Genomic DNA, 25730 nt, shown 5'->3' on the forward strand with positions numbered 1-25730 from the left:
CCTTCGTCTCCAGACAAACTCAGGCCAGGATGAAGAAAGTGGGAGAGGGGGGCTTCCATGCATAAGCCTTGGACCCTAAGGATAGATTGCATAGCTTCACGTTTGCTTGTACAGTAACAGAGCTCTGTGATGACTTCTGTGTGGCAGAAAGTTATAGCTAGGAGAATAAAGCTTTGGATAAAGTGGGAAAGTAACATTAAACACAGTGTGTGTTTGTACGTGTGTGAAGGACCTTAATCCATCTGTGGAGGACTTTTTCAGACACACTGGTCAGACAGTAGATTGATGAACCTGTTGGATCAAAGAGCCTAAGTGGTGCTTATCATTATCTCCGAGACGAACCCCCCAACACACACACACACACACACACGCACACACGCACACATACACACAACTAACCCCTCCGCCTGCCCTCAACATACTTTTCTCAGCAATATCCAAAATTACCATGATGGTTTGTACCAGGCGCAGAGCGCAAACAAACCCATACACACGTTTGTTTTTTTCCGTTGTGTGTGACAAGACACCGCATGTTAAACAGAAAAAGACTGACATTTTTAAATGTCACACATTTGGCCTGCAGACCTCAAATTCTGCATTGCAACTGAGCTGGGAGGGTTCCTGAGAAGAGTGTATGCTTCTGCTGTACAGGATGTTAAAGCTGCTGCGTGGCTTCCAAGGGCCATTTATCTAGCAAAGAAAGCATTTTTAAAAGGCATCGAAGACTTATTTAAGCTTATTTCATTACAGTCTGAACTATTGGTTTGAATCTATAAATGTGTATCAGTGACTCTCTTGCAGGACATTGAGAGACATTTGTGTGATGTCTAGCATTAGTGATGCTGTTTTGTGTGGAATAAGTGGTCCGAGATTGAGTGTAATTGCAAAAGTTGATTACGGTTTATCGCTGTGGGTCTGATGGTGCTCCGTCTTTGTGGCAGGAAAGAGAAACAGCTCAGTCCTCCCTGACTAGCATGGCACTAGTTCAACAGCTGTTACAAAGAGATGCCATAGAAAATAGAGAAAGCTTGGATCGATGGCCATTTTTTGTGTTTCAAAAATGTGTTAAATATTAAAATTGTATTTGTATTATTATTCTTTTCCTAATGGCTTTCCAGAAACTTGAGAACAACAATCACACCAAAGATTGTTCTGAGGGTTTGGAAAGGAAATCACAAGTTAAGAGGGCATCATTAAAAAATGGATTGATGGATACATCAAACATATCTCTTTCAGCGTAAGGTAATACACTGAGCCATAAGTAAGTGAAATTAGAATCAGTAAGCGCTGCATGGCACTAAGAGGACAGCACAATGGCATTACAATAATGTAAAACAATGAATGCTTGGCCATTACATGTGATGCAACAAAGTAGGATGGTGGAGGTTTATTTAAATTATACTATCCATCCTTGTTGTTATTTAAAAGCCTCAAGAATGGTCTAATGCTGTTAAGCACAGTATGGAAACAAGACTGCGACTCAAAGCTAATTTCCCACTAAATGAGAGTTTATGGTTGAAACGGCCCTGAAATCACTGAAGTAGATCTTAATATGAGCATAAGGGCTGTCAAGGATAAGAGGCCAAGTAGGAGTGTGCGTGTGGGGGGTGGGGAGGTGTATGCTTCGGTTGTCCTGCGTGTTGCATCTAAAAGACAAAGGGAGAGGTCAAGGGTCAAACTAACAGCAGACAGGCCAATCCAAGGTCAGAGGTCTCGTGCTAACCTGATCACTGATGGTTGTTTATCTGGCCATCCTCGAACCATCGCCCTGATGGAGCTGCCATGTCCTCTGCTGGACTCTCACTTTTAGAGCAGATCAACTACTCAGTGCCACTTTAAAAAAGCTGCGGATCCCTCTGAAAACATGGATAACTCGTCATGTGGCCGCCATATCCCAAGATCGGGTCCACCGAGATAACTTTGCCCGATTTTCCTGCCACCCTCCCCAGTAGAAACAAAGTTTTTTAAAAGGACACTGTGATGTGAGCAAGAATAATTGTTTTAACTCCTAACATACCGCCAAGGTCCCAAGACCAACAGCCAAACACACATGACAGGGTGAATAGGATAGAGGCGCTCCCGCGGTGGCTGGTGAAGGGGGTGGGGGACGTCATGGAGCCAATGTCTCGTCTGATTACAGCCAGAGGACTGGAGAGGCACGCTAATCCTCCACACACACATACACACAAATAGAGATACACAAAAACACTCTCTTTAAGACAAAGCCACAAAACTGGCAAGTCACACACACACACACACACACACACACACACACACACGCACACACACACACACACACACACACACACACACACACACAAACCCATACAGTCAGTATTAACCCCATACCCCCTGACCTCACGCCGGTCCCCTTGTCCAGACAAGACACACATAATGATATCACTACCAGCAGGACTCCACTTTGCCGCTCCTTTTGTTTGCTCACTGTACAGACCGGCTGTGGCCCCTCACCGTCCCCCAATTTTGATTAAAGGAACGTTGTCAGGTCATTATTGTGCCCGGGACCGTGGCCAGGATTTCAAAAATACTCAACTCATGAGTCCACATTAACTGCTCAGCAGCGACTTGCTGGTGAGGTTGGTAAAGCAGAGCAGCTAAAGAGACCAAGTCACGTCTAGTCAAGCCAACTTTATGTATGTAGCACAATTAATACATAATAAATAAGTCTAAGTGCAGAAGAAATCTGTGCAGAATATAGAGCCGGCAAAATATACAAGACACAGAAACACACACACACACACACACACACACACACACACACACACACACACACACACACACACACACACCCTCAACCACACACACTCAGACGAGCTAAAGGAGTTGGGACTTACATCCACCAGGCGGCCAGCAAACTTGCTCTGGCTAAATGAAAAGGATATGTCAAGGCTTTGTTTAAAAGTGGTTTCCGCTGCTGGCTAATTAAATCAGTTATTGAAGATTTAAGTAGACAAACATAAATGCCAAAGTCCAAAATACTGGATTCAGCATAAAATATCAAAATTGCCTGAATTCCCATAAAACTAGGCTCCGTGCTGATAATGAAAAGTATATCTTTGAAACTTCAAGGTCTGGGTATAAGTGAAGGTGTATCACAACATTAATAAAATAAAATAAATTTGAGTGAATATCCTTTATGAATACATCTGAACACATCACCTGTGTAAAGTGAACTACTAGCTACATGTTTAATCTGCTACCGGGCTCAGCTCAAGAAATGCAAACAAACAGCACGATAACATTCTCTTGAAAAAAACCAACACATGTATTGTTCACTGTGCACTGAATACAAAGCTGAGGCTGATGGGAATGTAGCGTTAAACCGAAACGAACAAGTTTACACTTTATCTTGATCATAGTGATGTATGAGAAGTCAGCAGAAGGTCACCAAAGTTACTATCATTCATAACGTGTGTGTATAGGCTACCAAATGTTTATCTGGACCAAAGTGGTGAACAGACCAACAGATGGATTCCCATCCGTAGAGCCACACTGCCAGCAGGCTGAGGCCATGACCTATGTGTCCTTAATTGTAGCGATGGTCCTACATGTGCCATATAAAATCCCTGTCCTCCCCGTAGTTTGCATCTCAAAGTGTCCTTGAGCAAGACACTGAACCCCCAGTAGCTCCGCAGGCGCGTCTTAACACTGTTCCTAAAATACTTAGGATGGGTAAAATGCAGAGACCAATTCCCCCACAGTGGGATTAATAAAGGATATAAAATAAAATACCTTATTTATTTCAGTTGTTTCCAACCTCATCACATGCTGTGGCTTGCTTTTAATATAAATTGTGAGCAGTTCAACCAAAACAAGTGATTGCCATTCTTTAATTATTTAATTTGAAAGATGTTCAGTGGCTTGAAAAAGTGAAAGTATTTCACAAGAAAAATGCAAAGCTTGGATGGAATCAGAAAGAGTAGACATATTATGTGTATCAGATATGTCAAGTAAATGATTCAAGCAGTAATCTAGTTTGTCTTTATTTGGTTAAAAGATGTCCAAGCTAGAATTCAGGAAAACGGAAAGGAAAAATGGTTTTGAAATCTGTAAAACATATTTGACAGATGGTGTTATGTTCAAAATTTCAAAATTTCCAAGCTTTCAGTTGCGTTTCGTAGAGGACCCATGGGCCTCAGCATCCCCTCGCAGGCCTCCCGCTCAGCATTTTGGTTGCACGTGTTTTCCTGCAGACTTGTTGACACTTGTGTACAAGCATGTTTGCAAACAGGCCAGACAAGACCACTGCTGTGAGACAAACACAAAACACAAACATCAATAAACAAACAAACCCATTCACACACCCCGCTCCCACCAAACACTGTGTGCACACGCGGCCCGATTTCAAAGCTCTCTCTCAGCCTGCTGTCAGTAGCCATTGTTTTCCAGCAGCAGCATTGTTTGATTCGTACTCAGTGCATTTCTGCGACCTTGTCTCATTATTAATAGACGGTGTCAGAGAGTCGCTGCCCTCTCTGTCTGACAAGGCATTAGCATAAACACAGACTTCCTCTCAATATCTGTTTGCACCACACTGTTGACCTTTAATTATGGATGTCTAAATGTTTGCTACCTGTCCACTCAAGTGTGTATGGATGTGTGTGTGTGTGTGTGTGTGTGTGTGTGTGTGTATGTGTGTGTGTGTGCGCAAGCTGCAGCATAAGTCAAAGCCTTTTAGTATTATGCTTTTTTGTTTTATTTTGTATTTTAAGAACAAAAACCGGGGCTTGACAAGCGTGAAATAAAACATAATCTCCTTGAATACAACTTTTCCAAGCAAAAGAAAATCCACTCTTCAGAACACTCTTCTGAGTGAAGTTCTAAAAAGGTAATCAGAGAACAGTTAGGCAGAATGTGCAGAGCATAAACCAAACCCAGAAAAATAACTTGACAAAATGCACACAAAGAGAGAGTTACAGGAATTTTGAAAGCATCATGGGGCATCTGTGAGTTTCAGAAAACAGCCAACACACAAAACATTGTAACTACTTAAAATGGCAAGGAGTCCAGAGAAATACACATCAAACATGAGTTCACAAATAGACACATTGCAAGGTGTTCTCCCATGGCCTCGTAAGATCACAGCATTTAATAGTATTTATGACTCATATCCAATATCTCTTATGCTATACATAATCCAGTTTTGAAAGCACAAACCTAAAGCCATGCCACCTTATTGCATAGCATCAAGAACAAAGGACGTCAACCACCCAGGTGTGTGTGTTACAATATGTTATATATGTGATTGAACATTGAACAAAAGAGGAAACGTTTAGCAAATTAAGCCATTTGCTAAACGTTTCCTCTTTTGTTCAAAGAATCAGATATATAAATATATACTGTGACTCGAAAAATAAGAGACAGACAGGCAGTTCCAACCAAACTTGGATTTCAATATTACCTAAGATCCATTGGTCTCCAATTAGCTGAAATATGAACACTAAATCACAGAAGAACGTGGCTACTGGCCATATGCATGCATAAATAAAAAGAATATCTCCACATCCGTGTCCACACCCTAACAGAGACCTGGCTCAGTGTTGCATCCCAGATCAAGAGGCGGCACACAGAACAGAGCACATGACTCCGGTGGGACGAGAGGATGTCGACTCGTGTTTACATGATGATGCTCAAAAAATGTTAAAAAGTGATGGACCATGTTTTCCTAAAGTCTGATTTCTTATGTTAAGTTGTCGGCCATATTATATGGATGGGGATAGGAATGCGTTAGTCTTTTTGTTTTGTTTTGTTTGTCATGTTTTTCTATTGTTGCAAATGGGCTACAACAGCATTGTGTTGTGCATCCCTGTGCTGCATAGCGACAATAAATGATTCTTGAATCCTGCAGACAGATGTTATTATTTCCCATTTGACGTGATGGAGCTTTGATTTAAGAAAGATACCGGATTCGGATTGAATACTTCATTATGTTAGAAAATGTAATTCAGCTTTTCTGACAAACTTAAACAATGTATGTGCGACTCAAAAAGACATTTAGGGGGGAGAAGGGATTCATATGTTTAATTTTTTAAAAGAGCAGTACCGGTATTCTTTATTGTCCTGATGGGGCACATGCTTGACATTATAAATTCTGACCTATTCCTCTTCTTCTCCTAGTCCTGCTCAGCTGTTAAAAGGTCTGCTGGTGTTTACATGGGTGTTATGTCTCCATCTCCTCATCCTCATACTGTGCCCATCACCTGACACAACATGCTTTTATTATAATAGCATCCTTCCATTAGTATTATTATGAAAGTACTGTGCGTGTGTGTATGCAGCATGCCGCCGATTCATCAAAAATGGATACAGCGGCATCTCTGCCGGCAGCTATCTGTGTTGTTGTTTTTCCTCTTCGCTGCCTTTCAGTCATGCCTTTCTCTTTATCTCCCATGTTGTGTGCGTGCATATGTGTGTGTCTGTGAAACACGATTGACATCAGATGCATTTTTCTGGTTCTGCTGCTTTTACTGTAATCACATCTACGCCACACCTGGCAATTATTATGCAAAAAATAACTGCACACAGCATTTCCATTAAGCGTGCTAATGCCACCTTCCTCTGTCACCACATGGCAGTGTGCGCCCAGTATGAAAATGTAGTGTCAAACTACCATTAACTCAATTCTTTATATGGCTGCTACTAAGGTGATAACAAGTCTTTGAAGATATTTTAGATGTACATTAAGCCATGAATGTCCTAGTATTATTCATCATTTGATGAGGAAGAAGCTTGAGTAGCTGTTCTGGAGCTTTTCATTGTGCTCATTGAGCTGCTGGTGTTTCCAATGTTGGAAACAAAGTTTGAACCTCATGATTTTGGATTCAGTTCTCAATAACTGTGTCCTTTATTCAGGACTTGTATTGACCATTTGTCTAGAATTATTTATTCATTTATAATCAAATACTGTGGACCTAAGATGGGATCTCTGACAAAGAACACATACAGTTATTATCAAGTGTGCATTGTAAGGAAATACATTGATACATTTAAAAGCCTCTAATAACTTACAGCTAAGAAGTAGGTGGAACTTAAAATCCCTTAACATTCAGTTTCCTTTATTGTATTTCCTCTCCGCTGGATTTAAGATTTTTAATATGCTTTAATTCCAAATAAGGTAATGCTTTATATCTTGCAGCGTATTCCATCTCATCATTGAAGATATAATAAAAGAGATTATTATATTTAAATCCATGACACCGAATGGGATCATTTGATACACATTCCTCAAGATGTCTTTCAGACTTATGGAGACTTATGGAAATTTAGGCCAGGGTTGGAGATTTACGAAGCACACTATGTTTTGCCACATCCCTGGTTCGATTAAGGTTATTTGTCCGTCTCTTCTCACTTCCAAATTTACAGTGTCTCATTAGAGTACATCTTTCAATGAATTAAGTCTACATCTTTTGATCTAGAGTAAGTTCACAAATTCACACAAATGATCCGGTTTGTGACATTTTTCTGTCAAGTGTCATCATGTGTGCCTGTGTCTGTCAGTATAGTGTATGGTGAGGAGATTAGTGTGCAACCTCGTGCTTGCATGAACTGTCCAGCATCATTCAAAACGTCAGCAGCTGAAAGGTGTGATATTAAGTGTGATTTTTTAGCTTAAAGTAAAAAGTTCACACATTTTCCTTTGGTAACAACTGTCAATCAAATGTCTGAAACTCATGTTTCAGGGGTCACATAACTGAAGTCCATGCTGTAAGCACATATAGTTGTTTTTTAATATATACTTTTCAAAAGTTGGGAATCACTTGTCATATTGATATTGATCTTCTCACTTTCAATAATATCTATTTTCCACCAAATATTTTTTTTACATTTAAAATGATTTGGTCACCCAAAAGAATAATTATTAAACTATTTAAAATGTCATTTTGTCAGTGTTGCCTAGCATAAAAGAATACTGCATTTGCCCAAAATACAATTTGGTTTTGAAATTGTTTCCAGTCCAGAAAAGCATAAGTGATCCTCAATTAGATAATGTTTTGTGGAACCTATTTTTCTTTTTGGAGCACTTTGCAGACTACTCAGTGGTTAGATTTAATATATTTGAGCTATTATCCGTCAGTCCATAGATAATATTTCTGGATCAAAGTTTTTTTTAAATTTTTTTAAACTGATGCTTATAGAGGCATGTATTGTCACTGTCACCTCACAGCCTGAGGGCCATGGGTTCATGTCCCGGGCTTGGTGGTCCTTCTGTGTGGAGTTTGCACATTCTCCCGTGACAGCGTGGCTTCTCTCCGGCTTCACAGTCCACGGACACGCAGCTTAAGTTAATGATGACTTTAAATCGCCTGTAAGTGTGAATGTGAGTGTGAATGGCCGTCTGTGTCAGCCGTGCAATAGTCTGGCGACCTGTCCAGGATGAACCTTGCATTCATCTCATGTCAGCTGGCCCCAAACCCATGGGTCAACAACAACGTCAGCTCAATAACCCACCAATGATTATTACTATTCTTTATGTCTTGACACGTCTCTGGAGTGGATCTTTAAAAAAAACTAAGCCCCCAAATTAATCCCTTGGGATTAATAAAGTACTTTTCATTCATTCATTCAAATGGTTGGTGTGTTTACTTGAAAAATACCTTGAATGACTATAATTGGTTGTCAAAATAATAATTATTTGACACGATGATTTATAAACTGGATCGATATGCTATAATGTTTGATTGAAGAAATTGGTTTGTAGAATAAAGTTTTGGTGGGTTTTTGTAGTTATTGACCATGCTGATAGTTGCTTGATTTCTATGCAAAATTCGCCATCTCAATGTTGAAGGCCTATCAGTATTGAAATCCTCCTCCTGTCATTACGTTCTGTCTTGTTGAATCAGAAACTATGGAGGATAAAAAAATAGTGTAGCCGTAGGTGTTCCGCTAGAGCTCTACAATACCTCCTATTAGTAGACACCACACAAACATTGTGTCTAAATGTGTAAAGCTCATGGTAAAAACCAGGCACAAACAATAGTGACACTGCTGTATCTATTGTGTTATTTTAAGTGTTGATGGAGCCGCTATGTTAGCTTGGCCGAGCACCAATGAATCCTAACTCTTTGAGAAAACAACTATTTGAAAAGTTCCTTATTTTTTCAGGTAGCAAAACATGAATACAAGCTTTTTGTATTCATTTCGGCATCTTGTTGAATCCCTTTATTGCAATTAAATCAAAGCAAAAAATAGTTCTGTTCAGGTTCATCCAGCTGCAGTGTACCAGACCACGACAGTTACAGTGGCTACACCTCGATGAACCCAGACAAGATGGCGTTTAGCTTCCTGTGATATAAACACGAAGGTGAAATATTTTTCCTCCACGTGCTGGATGGCGGGAACTAAGCTTAGTTGATAGGTTTCCATGGAGACAAGCCACGTCTCCTTTCTGGCGGGTGAAAACGCGAAAGAACACAAACGACCCCGCGAGTCACGTGAACGCAGGATAACAAAGTTAGGAGTAAAAGCCTTTTTTTGCGACAGGGGACGGAGGACGGAGGGGTCGCGGGGGGTCTCCTACAAAGTCTGAAAACGTTCAACAAAGACAAGATGTTCGAACTTGATGAGTCTAAAGAAAATCTTCCAAGACAACAACGAGTAGCGGGGCTCTGGGAGCGTCCGTGAGGAGTCGCGGTGAGTTCACGAGCAGCGCGTGAACAGATCTGAACGCTACTGCTTCTCTCGTGCGTGAGAACAGGAGCGCGCGCCGTCATGGCAGGAGGAGGACCCTGTTGTGACTGCAGCCATGCTCTCTTGGATGTGCAGAAGAAACGCCAGGCAGAGAAAGAGCTTGAAACAAAGATCAAGGAGCGCAGTCAGGTACAGACATCAGCTGATAGTTAGTTAAAAATGTCCCAACGTTACTTATACAGTAGCTAGTTAGTTAAATACGACTCAACTCATGATGTTATCTCAGACATGCAGTCTGGCCTCATGTGAGGAAGCGCCTCACTTTTAGAAAGTGTATGTACGACTGTCCCTATCCCCCTTTCTAAAACTGATACATAGTAATCATATTTTCCACTTTCACTTAGTTAATTTTTTGGTCCAACTTCAGTCCTAATCTCAACTAATTGCTCGATTTTAACGTTTTCAAAAGGATGTGTTTGTCATCGAGTCTGTTTTAGCTATCAAACACTTATTATGGATCTGAGGTTGAATTTCTGAAGAAAACAACTCACATCCTTGTAAAAATTGATGCCATATGCATCTACATTAGTTACGGGGTGTTACTTTTCGAGATGTAACTTTCTGTCATTTTAATACAGAAGGCTACATTGTGAGAAGTGACTTTAACTGACTCAGCATGCATCATAAAAATTCTAAGTAATTTTTGGCCTGTTGTGTGTGTTTTATGTAGCTATTGGAGAGTTTGCAACAGCCTTCTGACAAGTTCCAAGTGAAGATAAAGAAACAGAGAAATGAACACTTAAGCTATATGTTTCTGAAGGTACAGTAAAGGACCATTTCACGCACGACTCTTTCATAAGACTGTGCGTAATGTTATTGTATTTCAGTTAAAAAAATATATATTTTACAGTTACAGAAACGGCTAAGCTAAGGCCCTCTATCTCCTTCCCTGCAGAAACAAGATGCTGATCAAGCTGCTGAGAAAGCAGAGAAGGAGAGGAAAGAGGTGCTTCATTTGGATGCAAAGCTAGAGAGTCTAAAGCTGAAGCATGCCAAGCTGATGGAGAGGAAACAGGAGCAGCAGCGTCAGATACAAAGACACAGCGCACATCAGGACTTACTGGAGCGGACTGTCAGGATGACTAAGGTACTGCAGGGACTTTTTTACATGCACAGAAATTAAATTTAAATTGGTTTATCGTACATTAATAGTTTACTTCAACAGAGGTTCACAGACCGTCTTTTAAAATGACAGATGCTGCTAATTTTGGAACGTTTTTTATTCAGTTAGAAGTGGTGCAAGAATGTTCGTCGTGGTGAAAATGTAATCTTGATGGATCTTCTCTCTTGATGATGACCTGAACAGTCGGTATAAACACTTATATTTGGCATTGCTATATGAATAACACCTCTGGCCCTGTCTCTTTACAGGTGAATGTCTTATTTCAGAAAAGTGCATTGCTAAGGTGTTTGTGCAAGTGGTCATGGACTTCTTTTGAGTAGATAATAATGTTGTTGTTGTTTTTTTGCTACACCTTTTCATGTTTATGTGTTTTTCAGTTTGATGATGTGCAAGAGCTCACAGATCATATAGAGAATCTTCTCCACTTTCAAGACCATTTCTATGAGGGAGAAAGTAAGGCGCAAGAGCAGGTCGATCAGCTGAAAAAGTCCCTGCTGACACTGAAGGACGATCATCATTTCCAGCGGCTGCAGGACAACAACCAGCTGTCCCAACTCCAGACCACGATGGAGAAGACGCGCTCTGAAACTCTATCACTGGTATCAGACATTATGACCTTTATAGCCTCAGAATGACACCAAATCAAATGTTGCCTTCATATACAACTACCATCTTGTGTGAAATTCAGCTGTCCCTGTCTTCACACAGGAAGGGAAGTGGAACCACATTGAGGAAATGGCAGCAAAAAAAACTCTCTTGCTGGGCAAGATTAAGATGGCGACCTTAAACCTATATGAGATGGCAAATGATATAGAAGAAGAAAAACCTGTGGATATGAATGACACAGAGAAACAGCTCGAAAAGGTTTGTACCCTGACAGAGCAGAGATGGTGGTGAACAGTAGCGAGACAGAAAACAAACAACTTACGGTTTTCTACTGTTTCCTCTTTAGGTCAAGATGTTCATCCAGACCTATGGGGGCATAGTAAAACCACATCCAACAGCGTCACAGAAACATGCTGGACAGGAAAAAGACACGACGAAGCCCAAAAAGCACATTGCATGCGCATCGCAAGATGCTTCAATTTAGGCTTAAACATAAGTTTCCATGCTGCTTTAGAACTGAATTCACTGAACTAGCATTAAATAATCAAGTAGTTGTTCTAATGTGAAACTAAACTTGAACTTGAAGACAATTAACTTAAATAAACTTAAGCAATCAACAACTTGTGTTCATTAAGCTCCTCTTTGTTATTAACATGGCTGGATTATGAAATATTTCTGATAGTGGTAACTATACATTTGAGGTTGATTTGTTTAAACTTAAAGAAATACTGTACATCTAGTAGAAATATCAGATAACTTATTCTGTTGGTGGTTCAACTCCTAGCTTGTTAATATGACAAAATGTTGTTCACATGACAAATTAACGATATCATGTGATCTCTCCAAACACAAGGTCCTACACTGCCCCCTTGAGGCTGTTAAAGAACATAGCAACTGATCCACCCAATGAATTAGTCCTTGTTAATTCTTACTTTAGCTGATCTGATTTCAGTTTAAAGGTAAGAGCTATGCTGGAGATTTGCTGAGGTCATTAAAATCTATCTACCTAAAATAAGTGTGGTGGTATTTACTCAAAACATGTACAACAAATCCTAATGCCAGAATATCTGTGTGGGTGTCCAATAGTCTTATCTGCAGGTTTCAAAATGTATGATTAGTTTCATATTGTCTGCTGTAAAAGTGTATATAATAAATGTTGATCACAAACAATTGGAACGTTCTTAATGTGTTTTTAAAAAAAAAGAAGTAAATACTAGTTTAAAACATTAAGTACTTTATTAAAAACAGCACACACATGACACATCAAATATGGACTGTAATGTGTTTTTTGGTTATGGATGAATCATGTTCGATCGCGAGGGTGTTGATCTGTGTAGCACCAGAGTAAGACACTCGTCAGGTTTTTCTGCTCTTCCCGCCTTTTTTAGCCTTCTTGCTTTTGCTCTTGTTCTTTAAGGATTTGCGAGTACTGTAGCCTCTCCACCAGGCTTGGGCTAAAATAGCAGCTTTGGTCTTCAACTCCAGCACCCTCATTTCCTCCCTTCTCTTCTCATCTGCTAGTCGACGCTTCTCCTGGATCTGGTCGCACTCTACCTTTAGGACAGAAAAGGATTCCTCCAGCGCCCTCAGCTCCTTCTCCTCCCTTTCATAATCCACTTCATTCAACTCCAAGTTGGACTGTGACAGGTGATGGTGACAGTTATGGTGTCGAAAAGCAAAAGGATCAGAACAAGTAAGAGATGGCGGGGAATAGAATGAGTAGTGAATATAAAAAAAATGATTAAAAAAAAGTTAAGCATATTTATAGGCCTATTTGGTCCTCTCATATTGAGCCGGGAAAATTAAATGGTCTATCTGTCCTGGATTTTAAAACAGTGACTGAAGGCACTGTGTGAAACCACTGATGTAAATAAAACAACTGAGCTAGAAAATATTTGTTAAATTGATAGTGATCAACAGGAAATACATTTGTATAATAAATTAATTGTTAGTTGTTTAATTAAGTAAACAATTGCAAACATCAGTTTCTCTAATGTGAAGATTGTCTGAGTTTTAAATTATACTTCAGCGCAGGATAACACATAAACTCATATAGTTTAAAGAAGCATGTATAGATGGACCAAACAGACTGCCATGTTAAACACCCGGAATATCATCAACAGGCACAGGAAGTATTCAGAGAATACACACTTCTTTTTTTATGCTGTGTGGGTGCTGAGTTTACCTGGGTTTCTTCTATTTCAGTGTCAAACATTTGCAGCAAGTATTCAATTTCTGCCTCCAACTTTTCATTTTTCTGCCAAGAAAAAAAAAAGCAATGAGAGTTACACGCATTTGAATGAAAATGAAACATGATAGTACATTTATTGTGACATGTTGATGAAATTATACACTAAACTTACCTCTTCGGTTTCTCTCTCTACCTGCCTGTTTGTAAGGATCAAAGCGTTGAGCTGACCTTTCACTTGTTCGATCTCTTGCTGTATACTGGTCTGCTTTATCTTTGACGATTTGATATGTGACTGCCTCAGCGATTCTTGTCTGTTCCCTGTCGGAGAATGCTGCAAATTTTTTATTTTATCATCAACCTGAGAAATCTGTAATAAAAACAGAAAGATAAAGGAGGTAAAATAGAGAAAAGGTCAAGAGTAGAAGACATTATGGCTTAAAAAAAAAAATCTTGTTTTTTTCTGATATCAATATTGAAGCAAGTTATATTTGTGGTAGACTAGACTCTTGTACGTGAGAGGTTTTTTTTCAACATCGAAATTGGTATATGTCACCTTTGCATCTATTTGCTTCATGGCTGTGGCTGCTACTTCTTCTTCTTCCTCCAGATTGTGGGTGGAGTATAAAGACTCTTCCTTGTGGCGAACATGCTGTAGCTCCTCATCTGGAATGGCCAGCAACTTTTCTACTACATGGCTGTGAAACTTCTTAAGACCCTTAATTAGCAAGTACTCACTTTCCCCTACTTGCATACTTAGCTCTGCCCTCCAACCACTAACGACATCTGCATGGGCTCGGGCCACTCTGAGCAGATCTCTGACAGAGTTCTTGATATCCTTCTCAAGTTGAGCTCTTGCTTTCCCAACCTCTTGCTCTTGTTCCCTATCTGACATCTGCTTGAGACCATCAAGTGTCTCCAGTCTTCCATTTAATATTTGATGCTCTTTAATTGCCTGACTCAATTCCTTATTCACAACACTAAACGTACTGTTTAACCGGAGGACAGCAGGCAGAGTAGCTACAATCTCAACTTGACGGATGCAGTTTTTCAATATGCTTGAGATGCATTGAGCCTCATGAGAGAGCAGCTTCTTCTGTGACCACTCGTGTCTCTTTGGAGAATCTTCTGAAAGGTGCTTTGTCTTTGTCAGCACTGTGGCCCGCTCTGCAGACATGATGTCACTGGATGGTAGGGAAATAGTTAAACATAACAAAAGATTAATGTTGTAACATGTTAATAGGTTGTATTTACAGTGTGTGTGTGTCTATATCGGCAGACAACATGATCCACTTAGCTACTTGACTACTTTGTGAAGCTAGTTTAGTTCAATATAGATTCTGTTATCTGGGCCAGTGCTCCCCCAAACCCTTTCCACTTGTGCCCACTTAACTATCTGACGTCAATGCATTCAATGAGGCCTGAAGAAACTCTCATACATAAATAGCGAAGATAAAGGAAAAGCCTGAACTAACATAAACTCGTCAGATAGGAGTATTATTATAGCCAGAGCTCCCCCAAACCTTTTCCACTTTTCTACCGTGATGTGACACAGCTTACTGTAGCTTCATGACCGTACTTTAGCTTGTGTTCACCTGTAAGTTATATAACATTGATAAGCTACGTACTTACCTGTCGAGTCGGAAGTGTGCGGCAAGTAGAACATATGTTTACTTTTTTTTTTCTCCTCTGTTGCTAAGATACCACTACTGCGAGGGTACCACGTAACTGGCACATCATTCAGATAGCTTATAATGCATTATATACATATATATATGGATGGAAATTTGAGTATGTATTGAATAATTGTAGAAATAAATAATTCATCAATTAATATGACAGGCGTTTTACAACATTATCTTAGAGCCATTGACATTTATTTTGAAAATCTGTCAAAGTTCACTTAGCCTGCCGTAAACGGCTTCAGTGTCGTGAATGTTTGTTGATCATGCTATAACCACAGTATATGTAGATTTTTTTCTCGGTGTCAGTTATTGTGGCGTACGGAACTAAGAACCAAGCTATAACATTAGTGTATTTCGTTGAATGTTCTCAGAACACGCATGACATAGTTATTCAGCAGAAAGCTTTGTGTGCGGCGATGCCATGATGGGCACACACCGGCGGCAGTCTCGGCTCGTTAGCCTGAGCGACACTGAGCCAGTTGATTTGGGGATAAAGGCTGTTTGTGACCGGACTAAGACAAAATCGGCGACCGACCGACCTTATCTGCTACACGTAACTTGAGAACTGTTAGTTCCTGTTTTGCATGTGCCATCAGGCCATCGTTAGTTAGCTCTCATCTCAGTTAGCACAGCCCCTAAACTATCCGAGTTGATTAAAGTGTTGGCAAGATAACTGCGCAGACAATGTGCCGTTATCTTGCACGTTTTTAGCTAGTGAGTCGCTTAGATTAACTCTCATTGAACAGTTAAATCAAGGCTAGTTGTTATTATGGAGTCTGACGACGACGTGCCTCTCATCTTAACCTGGGACGAAGCAAACAGCGGTCTGCTCAACGAGGAGACTGAGAGGGGGGACGAAAGTAAGTCTTTCCTGTCATTCTCCGCTAGAATTGAAGCAAAAAAGCCCTGTGAGCAAATACACTCAGTTGATCACAGCTAAAACTAATGCAGTCTAATATTAACAGCTTTGCAATATGTCCAGCCTCATGAAGGTTACAATGTAAATATATTTGTTTCAACGTTATACTCGGACGCGTGCTTTTGCATTGTGTTTTATTCATATGTTTCTAATTCTTAGTATACCGCCATTCTTGTAGAGGTGGACAGCAACAAAGCAAACTAGAGTCTCCAAAAATTCACACATTTGAATCAAACCCTCTCTAAAAACACTTTCCACTCAAGTTATGTAAACATGTGTGTATAGTTTGGTTGGTTCTTCTGCATGAGGGATCTATTCTGTTTTTGTATTTATAGAACTTTATATTGTTGTTTATTGTTGAGTCGTTTGTATTTTTGTATATGATATTATATCAATACATTTTGTGAGATGAAGTTAATGAGTGTCTACTTACCAGCACTGAAGATGTTTAATGTTGTTTACTGTAAGCTGCATACATCCATGATCACGTGTGTGTGTGTGTGTGTGTGTCTGTGCGCGCGCGCGCATGCGCGCGTGTCTGTGCGCGCGCCTGTTCTACGTATGGGTATCCATGCATCCACTAAACATAGTAATCCTGCTGCCTTTGTATATGAGCTACAAAATGACCCATCTGAGAAACTGCTGCCTCAGCAGATTGGTGCACCCCTGAGCCCCTCCCTGATGCTCATGTGTGTGTACCGTGTGTGAATGTCTGCAGCCTGTGTGTAAGTGTGTCTGTGTTAGTATGCGTACTGGATAATTTCCTCTGGCTTTTGAGATGAACAGGAAGAGGAGAGTTTTTTTCCACTGGATATTTGGGAATGGTGGACAAAGAGGAAGTATCACACTGTTCTCGCTGATTGCTGTTGGAGCGTTCAGGAAAGAGAGAGTTTGAATCTGGACCCCGGTAAAGAAGGTTGCATTGTATCACCTCAGTGACGAACCACTCGCCTGGAAAGAAGTGTTGAGTTCAGTTTTAATCAAAGTGATCAGGACGCTTCAGATCACCACAAAACTAGATTTCTTTTGTCCTGGGAGAAACGGTCATGACAGCTGAGCCTGTTTGTGTTTCTGTGAGCCTGACCCCACCGTGTTTTTGACCGGGAGCTGCGAACATGTTATTGTTCTCAAACAAATGAGCGGTTGGAGTGGCACATGACAGACAAGGGGTGTACTCTTGTCAGGATAACAGCCAGGCTGCCGGTGGACTGGAATTTGATCTTCACACTTCATTTCAATCTGCTCCTGTGGTCACGGTGGACAGGGACAATCTGACTGATGTCTTCACAAAGTTTTATTCCAAAGAGTCTCACAGGACTAAATTGTGCCGCTGCTTATAGACACATAGAAACTATGACTTATATTTGAGAGATCCTGCTTGAATCTGTAATTCAAGGTTATTAGATAATACTAATTTTAATCAGAATCTAATCTTTTCAGTTTCATGTTTTAGACAATTTTGCAACCAGTTCTTTATTTTTAAACCTACACAATGTGTATAGTCATTACCTAATTCTGAATTATGTTTTACAAAATCCTACTGCTTTCTTAGTGTTGTTAGAGATCTAGATGTCTTCCCTTTCTTTTGAAGTTAGTCACTCTCTTGTGGCACAGGATTAATTCCTCCTGTGGTTTATCTCCCTTGTGTCTGTATCCTGTCTGTAGAAGGAAGCAGGCGTAATAGACAATGTGATATCAGTGCAAACACAGCATTTTCTTACTGACCAGCTACTTTGGATTCAAAGTTCAAACTCTGGCTAAGGCAGGAGGCTGATGTGCACACGTAACATAACATTTCACTCTCACTGGTGACAGTATCCCACTCATCAAGGCAACTTTAAGAGATGTTCTTTTCCGAAAGAAGAAACCAATTGTCAAAGAAGGACTGAGCTTCTTAAGCATTGCCAATTTTTTTGAATGGTGTTCCTTTTCCAGTGTCACTTTAATCTCACAGCGTGACCTGAATATTTCTGAATCTGTAAGGACTCGCCCCTGGACTGAGTTTCTGGAGTTTGCATCAGGCCGGAGTGGAATGTTTGGCCATCTGTATCTCCAGATGTGTGTCGATGTTGGAACAAGACAAGGGCGCTGTGGATGACACCAACACACACACACACACACACACTTGTGCTGTGGACTGCTGTGACCTTGATTCATTCACACAGCTGGTGCACAGAGACAAATCCAAACTGATCAATGGAGTGTATATGCGGACAGGCAGCTGGTTCCCATGAAGATCAGACACACAACGGGAGTCCAGTAGTGATCTCTTCCTTTGCCTTACAGTTAGAACTAGACTGTATTGGTAGGTGTGTGTGTGTGTGTGTGTGTGTGTGTGTGTGTGTGTGCGCGTGCGCGTGTGTGCAGTGACATTAAATGTGTTATTCCTTTCCACACACAAGCTGTATCAAAATACTTAAACGTTCGTTTTGAACATGTTATCTTCTAGATGGAGGAGGAGGCAATTATGACATAGTGAACAACGCTGTGATCTCCACACCCGGGCCACGGAACTACAGAGCCCAGAATGTGTCCTTACGCCAGAGCTGGGAGATGAACTACCAAGAAGCAGCCATCTACCTGCAGGTATTTACAAGCAGTGGATTTTGGAATTTGTTAGTTACTGGTGTACATGGTCATAAAATGATTTTTATTACACCCTGCACATTGTATTACCTGTAGATGGTAAAACTTTGTGGTCTTCCAATGTGTCTATACTTATGTCGTGAACAGCTGCCAGAAGTAATACCTCAATAAGGACACAAATAATTTCAAAATACAAAAGAAAGTAGTGAAGTACAAATATGAAGTAGTTGTCCTCTTATTTTTAATACAAAAATAAACAAGCTTTTTAATTATATTCTTAAAAGTTCCAAAGTTCATATTCTGAAGTTGATTGTATTTTTCTATATTCAGTGTAGGCATAGCGTGAAACAGAAATGTTTATGGTGGCTGCATTTCTACACATACCTCCTCAAGAACAATGACAACAAAACAGACTCGCGTTAATAAAGATTGCTCTCTTGCACTACTGGTCAAACTGTGCATACCAGAAAAAAGTACAACTTTTTAAGTAGATAGCATTTACCTCACCTTGTACACATGGCCATTGTGAAAAGGATTGTGTGTATTTGTACCTGTGTGGGTTTTGGCAGCTTCCCACACAGCACATGATGACCAGTATGTCATCCTTTAAGTTATGCTAACGCTTTGTGTTTCTCAGACCATACCACTCCATAGTTAGAGATTACTTTCATCAACATGTTTCAGAATCGATGAATAAATACAAAAATGGTTGCGTTGTGTGATTTAAATGGGTTATTTAAATTTCACATACAGGAGGGCGAGAACAATGATAAGTTCTTCACCCATCCTCGAAACCCGAAGGCGCTGGCAGCGTACCTGTTTGTCCACAACCACCTGTTCTACATGATGGAGCTGCTGACAGGCCTGCTGCTAATGATGCTGTCTCTGTGTGAAGCTCCAGCCGTGCCCTCACTGCGCCTGGATGTCTACGTGAGTCCACATATACACACAAACGCAAGCTCATAGGCACAGTTTGCTGTAAAAGTACCTATGTATTTGATACCTCTGCAGGTCCACGCCACTCTGGAGCTGCTTGCTTTGGTTATGGTGGCGTTTGAGCTATGCATGAAACTCCGCTGGTTAGGCTTCCACACCTTCATACGACACAAGAGGACCATGGTAAAGGTAACTGATACATGATGGATACTTTCTAAAGGCGTGATAGTCCCTTCAGCATGCCAGATGCTTCCTCTCATAGGGTCCAGTCCAATGAGGGAAGGCAGTCCTCTCGCTGTCCACAGGCTGCACTTCATAGGTTGGGATTCAGCTTCCGTTACTGAATATTGTTCATGTTGTTTCTCTTTCTTCAGACGTGTGTGTTGCTGCTAAAGTTCGTGGAGGCCATAGTGGTTCTGATCAGACAGACGTCTCACGTGAGAGTAACCAGAGCTCTCAGACCAATTTTCCTGGTGGATTGTAGATACTGTGGTGCTGTGCGCAGGTACATACTGACTTGAACAAACACACAGACTCACAATCAGGTCAAAGTTTTGGTCTGGTTGTCCGAGATTTGTATCCCAGCCCTTGAACTTACAGACACCACTGATATGACTTTTTAACACATCATGCCTGATGAGGTTTCTTTCATCCAATCAGAAACTTGCGTCAGATCTTCCAGTCCCTTCCACCTTTTATTGACATCCTCCTACTGCTACTTTTCTTCATGGTTATATTTGCCATCTTGGGTAAGAACGCTTATATTTTTTCAAGTATATTAAATGTTTATTATTTTTTGGAAAAATGATAAACTAGTTCAGAGTTCACTAGTTCTACTGTTTTTAGAAGGAACAGGGTTTCCTGTTACTATCTGTGCTTGTTTTCTTATCCCAGGTTTCTGCCTCTTCTCTCCAAACACTGCTGACCCGGTACGTTGAATCTTTATTGCCTTACGTCAGTTTGTGTGGGTTTCAAAAGTTTGGGTGATTTTTTTTTTTTTTTTTTTTGTCTGGTGGTCAGACGTTGTGACATAAACCGTCTCCTCTCACCACAGTACTTCAGCACCCTGGAGAACAGCCTCGTCAGTCTGTTTGTCCTGGTGACCACAGCGAAGTAAGCACGTCAGTGATGTTCAGTGTTCAATACTTCCTACTTTTTTTAGCTCTCATCATACTTCCCTCTTTCTTGTAGTTTCCCTGATGTGATGATGCCGGCGTACTCAAAGAACCGCTGGTCCTGTGTTTTCTTCATTGTTTACCTCTCCATAGAGCTCTACTTCATCATGAACCTGGTAAAAATAGGGTTAGGGTTCGCCTTGTTTTCACCACTTACTAATATTTCATTCCTATTAAAACTAGACATAGCATCCCGTAAGCCCTTTTATGTGATTACTCATCAGCTTCACTTCTCTATCCCCCTCCAGCTCTTGGCCGTAGTGTTTGATACGTTTAATGGTGTTGAGAAGATGAAGTTTAAGTCTCTTTTACTTCACAAACGCACTGCTGTTGATCATGCCTTTCAGCTGTTGGTTAGCCGTCAGGTAAGACCTCACTGTTCTATGTCTTGTGATGTAGGTTATTAATTTTATATAAAGAGCTTAGGGTCACGGTGTTTTATCTGGGTTTCTGCTGTTTTCCGATCAGAGGCCGATGGGTGTGTCGCTGAAGCAGTTTGATGGTCTGATGCGATTTTACAGACCACGAATGTCTGCAAGAGACCGCTTCCTCACATATAAAGCTCTCAACACCTCAGGGGCTCCTATGCTCAGGTAATCTGCCTGACACACTTTCCTATGCTCAGGTAATCTGCCTGACACACTTTTCTGTGAATATCCTTCGCATTTAATTGCATTGTTACATTTTCTGTTTGTTCTGTTACAGTTTACAGGACTTTTACAAGTTCTTTGAGGTCACTGGCCTTAAATGGAAGGTACGTAGCCTTACTGTATATTTGTACTGAGCAGTTATAATTTACTGTATTTTCTGTCCCTTTAGTGTACATGTATTGAGTGTGTGTGTGTGTTGTTTAGGCACGACGCAGTGGAGAATATTGGTTTGATGACCTTCCTCACACGACCTTCCTCATTTTTAAAGGCATGTACTTTTTAAAAATGTTCTTGTGTTCGTTAAACTAAACAAATCTGTTTCTTAAGTCCATATTCTCAGCACATTCCTTTCTGTTTCAATAGGCATCAACCTGCTTGTGAAGTCAAAGGCCTTCCAATATGCTATGTGTAAGTGTAATCATCTACATTGTCCCTGCTTTCCTCAGACATACCGAGCCAAAGTCTCTCATTGAAAACCCTTTTAACCTTTTCTCTTGGCTTTAGATGCGGTGGTGGCCATCAATGGTGTGTGGATTCTGGTGGAGACGTACACACTAAATAGTAAGATCTTTCTCATTGACGTAAAGGCATGTAATGGAAGGAAAGTGTTTTGCACTACAAATCTCTCACCTTTCTGTCCTCATGCAGGTGGATTTTCCTGGTCCCGATTTGTACCCTGGAGTTACATTGTTTTTCTGACCAGTGAGTAGGCTGCGTGCCGTCTCCCTCTTGCATAAAACAAAATCATCATATGGTGTAAAATTAGTCATAGTGGGTGTCAATAATTAAAGTTGTTTGTATGCACTTTTACCAATATTAACTCTGCCTATGTCTTCCACTTTTAGTTTATGGTGTAGAGGTGTTATTGAAAATAACTGGTTTGGGGCCGATGGCGTATTTCAGCTCTGGGTGGAATCTGTGAGTAATAACTTGGATACTGGGTTGATTCACATATTAATGAGTACTGTAATCTAAACTTCAGACTTTTAGCGGAGCACACAGCGAACATTAGACTGCATACATCCATAGACTCTGCTCCAGTCTCTGCATTTGGATTCAGTACTCTAACCCTAAAGGCAGGGTTGGTAATCATCTTCAAAAACATTCATGATATTTTTGTTTAAACTCTTGTTACATCCTGACAGCAATCAATGAATCGAGTGCTCTGACAATAATAATATAATTCAGTATCTGTGACTGCCGCATGACTGTAATCATATCTTTGCATTTGTAATGATTGAATGGGTTTATTACTGTCGTACTAGCTTGCTAGTTTCCCTCTCTGCCCTCCTGCCTGCACATATTTTGCCCGTTCACTGATTGCTCCTCATGGGAGTCTTTCACATGCTGCTAGCTTAACAGCTGTGAGGTCTAACAAAAGCCATGTTGCTTGTTTACGTTCATTCTGATCATTTTGGGCAAGTTGCTTTGGACGAGGGAGGCTGTCATTGTTGCCAACTTAGCAAATCTCTCACTAGATTTAGCATCTTTAGAAGCTGGAACGATTTGGTACTTTGATTGGAGAAGATTTGGCAACACCGGGCTGTTTTTTCAGGTCTTTTCTTGCTTGTTTGTCAAGATTACCAACCCTAGCTTTAATGTGGCTATTTTGTTAAAACTACAAATACAATTGATTTTCAACACAGGCCTGGTTGTTTTTGGTGTTAATGTTCACTGTGCTTGTCTGTCCAGATTTGATTTCTCAGTGACAGTATTTGCCTTCATGGGCCTGATTGCTCTTGCCTTCGACATGGAGCCGTTTTACTTCATCGTAGTTCTCCGACCACTTCAGCTTCTCCGGTACACTTTTATTTCTTACTCATAAGAGCATAATGTTCATGAATGTCCATGTATTACAATTGTGATCTATTGTCCTTCACAGGTTGTTTAAGATAAAGCAGAGATATCGTAACGTGTTGGACACCATGTTTGAGCTCTTCCCCAGGATGGCAAGTCTGGGGTTGACTTTAATCATCTTCTACTACTCTTTTGCAATTGTTGGGATGGAGTTTTTTGCAGATGTGGTTTTTCCCAACTGCTGCAAGTGAGTCAGACATTACATTATCTTTTTGTGTTCTTTTTATTGATTGATTGACACATATTAGCATTATCTTTGGTCTTCTGCAATTTCCTACACCTTAGGTACAAGATGATAAATGTTCTCTTCACTCAATTTCTTTTCCTTCCCAGCACCAGCACAGTGGCAGACTCATACAGACAGAAAAATGTCACCGTCGGCAACAAAACTGTGTTGGAAGAAGGCTACTATTATCTCAATAACTTCGACAACATCCTCAGCAGCTTTGGTAATTTCTAAAATTTCTTCTTGAAAAAATAAAGTTGGAAATATTTTGTCTTGTTACTTTGTCAACAACTGATTTGTCCACTAATCCCATGAAAAGCCCCTAATGAAACGTGTTAGTCAGTATCTCAGAAGGTTCAGTAACTTCCTGAACTTGTTTGCGGTTCTCAGCAGCCCATTTATCCTTACTAAAGATGTAAAATATGTCTGAAATATAAAGTTTAATTTAAAAAAAAAAAAAGCCTGAATACTTACCACTTATTACCTGCCATGACAGTGAGGCTGGTATTGTTTTCATCTTGGTAGTTGGTGTGTGAGCCATATGTCGTCCGGCAGTTTTGTAGATCAAAATGAAAGTTGAGCTCTGACCACTGACATCTTTCAACTTAATATACTATACGAGGACATTTTTAATTAAGATACTATACTTTTACTTGTTATGACATACAATATTTTGACTTTATTCAACATCCTAAACTATTACTTTCCTTGACATACCAGGCAAAGTGGGGCCCTAGAGACGCACTGCTACATCTTCGATAGCAGGAACTACCACAGAATATGTACCCATCTAGAGAAATAGTCACTGTTATTCAATTTGTGTTTTCATTTTTTTTCTTCCTTTTTACCCCCAGTGACTCTGTTTGAACTGACTGTGGTCAATAACTGGTACATAACCATGGTAAGAGTAATTTATCCCTCATCTTGTGTTAGTCACTACTCTGCAGTCTTGCTATTTATCAGTGGCATGTTGCTTTTTTTGTGATGCCATGTTGACTGTCTTTTAGGAAGGTGTAACGTCTATGACGACCCACTGGAGTCGGCTTTACTTCATGACCTTTTACATAGTTACCATGGTGAGGCCTGTGTCGTTGTATGGGTTTTTTAAATTGTCTGTTGAAGTATGGCCTGCATCAATCTGTGCGTCAATGCTGATAATGTCATTGTGCGTATGTGATATTGTATCTCTGCAGGTGGTGATGACCATCATTGTGGCGTTTATTCTGGATGCTTTTGTGTTCCGCATGAACTACAGCCGCAAGAACCGGGAACCAGTGGAAAACCCAGAGGGTGAGTTTGAGCGTGTGTGTATATTGTGTAAATTTTTAAATGTGTAGCTCTTTAGAACAAATACCTTTTTATGTATTCTTGAATCTGCAGTATTTCTTGAACAAATTGGCCGTTAAGTGAGTCATTTTAATGTTTGTGTGTGCACATGCTCCAGATGAGAACGGGATAGTGTTTGAAGTGGAGGTGAGTCGGGACGAAGCTCTGACCACTCTGGAGCTGTACAAACAGACCTGCCCAGGACTGTCTTCTCTCAGCTCTTTACAGGGAGTCCTACAAACTATGGACAGGGGAGGGGTAAGACTAAACGGACAATCCACTCTAATTCCTCTGCTCTTCACATGAAATCTCACTAATCCACTTTCCTTTGTGCTTCGGTTTGTACAGCACTCGTCTCTGGTTTATTTAGGTCGCAGGTCAAGAACGAAGAGTGACCTCAGCATGAAAATGTATGAGGAGGAGATACAGGTAAGAAACTGAAGAAATTATTCTGAATACCATTTTAGTTGTTGATCAGTCGTAACCTCCTCCTCACTTTCTCTATATCTTGTTTCAGCACGAGTGGTATACAGAGTATTCAAGGGAAAACCTGCCTGAGCAAGACCAAAGCCTGGAGCAGGATCTGGACAGTCCAGTCTCTGACTTGTCTTCCTTCCCAGAGCCTCAGCTCAACTCACAGACTGAACCTCACAACTAATGCACATACCCATCATCATCTCAGCATTTTTAAATGCAAATAAACCCCATCACCCCAGGTCTTCCCCAGTACCCCACACTCCAAGTT

The 25730-nt window shown here is 40.5% G+C and overlaps 3 protein-coding genes across 4 annotated transcripts in view; 2 read left to right on the top strand and 1 right to left on the bottom strand.

The window, feature by feature from the left end:
* Positions 1-9447: 9447 nt before the first annotated feature.
* On the top strand, positions 9448-12433 carry cfap73 (cilia and flagella associated protein 73). 2 transcript variants are annotated; one of them, XM_068604787.1, is made up of 6 exons: positions 9448-9837; positions 10379-10468; positions 10604-10795; positions 11209-11430; positions 11540-11695; positions 11784-12433. In XM_068604787.1, the coding sequence occupies exons 1-6, from the start codon at positions 9730-9732 to the stop codon at positions 11919-11921; spliced, it is 906 nt and encodes a 301-aa protein (XP_068460888.1). In that variant the 5' UTR covers positions 9448-9729; the 3' UTR covers positions 11922-12433. The 2 variants fall into 2 exon arrangements, with proteins under 2 accessions (XP_068460888.1, XP_068460890.1); XM_068604789.1 differs by lacking the exon at positions 10379-10468.
* A 221-nt stretch (positions 12434-12654) lies between these two features.
* iqcd (IQ motif containing D) lies at positions 12655-15325 on the bottom strand. The gene is made up of 5 exons (XM_068566516.1): positions 15258-15325; positions 14182-14809; positions 13801-13995; positions 13623-13694; positions 12655-13075 (listed from the first exon to the last, which is right to left on the bottom strand). The coding sequence occupies exons 2-5, from the start codon at positions 14800-14802 to the stop codon at positions 12794-12796; spliced, it is 1170 nt and encodes a 389-aa protein (XP_068422617.1). The 5' UTR covers positions 14803-14809; positions 15258-15325; the 3' UTR covers positions 12655-12793.
* A 223-nt stretch (positions 15326-15548) lies between these two features.
* The window catches only part of tpcn1 (two pore segment channel 1), an 11074-nt gene continuing 892 nt past the window's right edge, over positions 15549-25730 (top strand). The window contains exons 1-26 of the mRNA XM_068604782.1: positions 15549-16170; positions 18679-18815; positions 19569-19745; positions 19827-19940; positions 20126-20256; positions 20412-20500; positions 20646-20680; positions 20806-20864; positions 20943-21042; positions 21175-21291; positions 21395-21519; positions 21632-21680; positions 21781-21844; positions 21940-21984; positions 22081-22137; positions 22225-22278; positions 22422-22494; positions 23269-23376; positions 23459-23620; positions 23767-23882; positions 24514-24560; positions 24667-24735; positions 24853-24949; positions 25104-25243; positions 25334-25414; positions 25503-25730. The exon at positions 25503-25730 is cut by the window's right edge and continues 892 nt beyond it. Coding sequence (XP_068460883.1) covers positions 16080-16170; positions 18679-18815; positions 19569-19745; positions 19827-19940; positions 20126-20256; positions 20412-20500; positions 20646-20680; positions 20806-20864; positions 20943-21042; positions 21175-21291; positions 21395-21519; positions 21632-21680; positions 21781-21844; positions 21940-21984; positions 22081-22137; positions 22225-22278; positions 22422-22494; positions 23269-23376; positions 23459-23620; positions 23767-23882; positions 24514-24560; positions 24667-24735; positions 24853-24949; positions 25104-25243; positions 25334-25414; positions 25503-25643 — 2478 coding nt within the window. The 5' untranslated portion in view covers positions 15549-16079 and the 3' untranslated portion in view covers positions 25644-25730. The remainder of the gene's footprint in view (positions 16171-18678; positions 18816-19568; positions 19746-19826; positions 19941-20125; positions 20257-20411; positions 20501-20645; positions 20681-20805; positions 20865-20942; positions 21043-21174; positions 21292-21394; positions 21520-21631; positions 21681-21780; positions 21845-21939; positions 21985-22080; positions 22138-22224; positions 22279-22421; positions 22495-23268; positions 23377-23458; positions 23621-23766; positions 23883-24513; positions 24561-24666; positions 24736-24852; positions 24950-25103; positions 25244-25333; positions 25415-25502) is intronic.

This window comes from Clinocottus analis, unplaced genomic scaffold (genome assembly GCF_023055335.1).
Source record: "Clinocottus analis isolate CAN_PGR_092001 unplaced genomic scaffold, fCliAna1.0.p SCAF_7, whole genome shotgun sequence".
Classification (NCBI taxonomy): Eukaryota; Metazoa; Chordata; class Actinopteri; order Perciformes; family Cottidae; genus Clinocottus; species Clinocottus analis.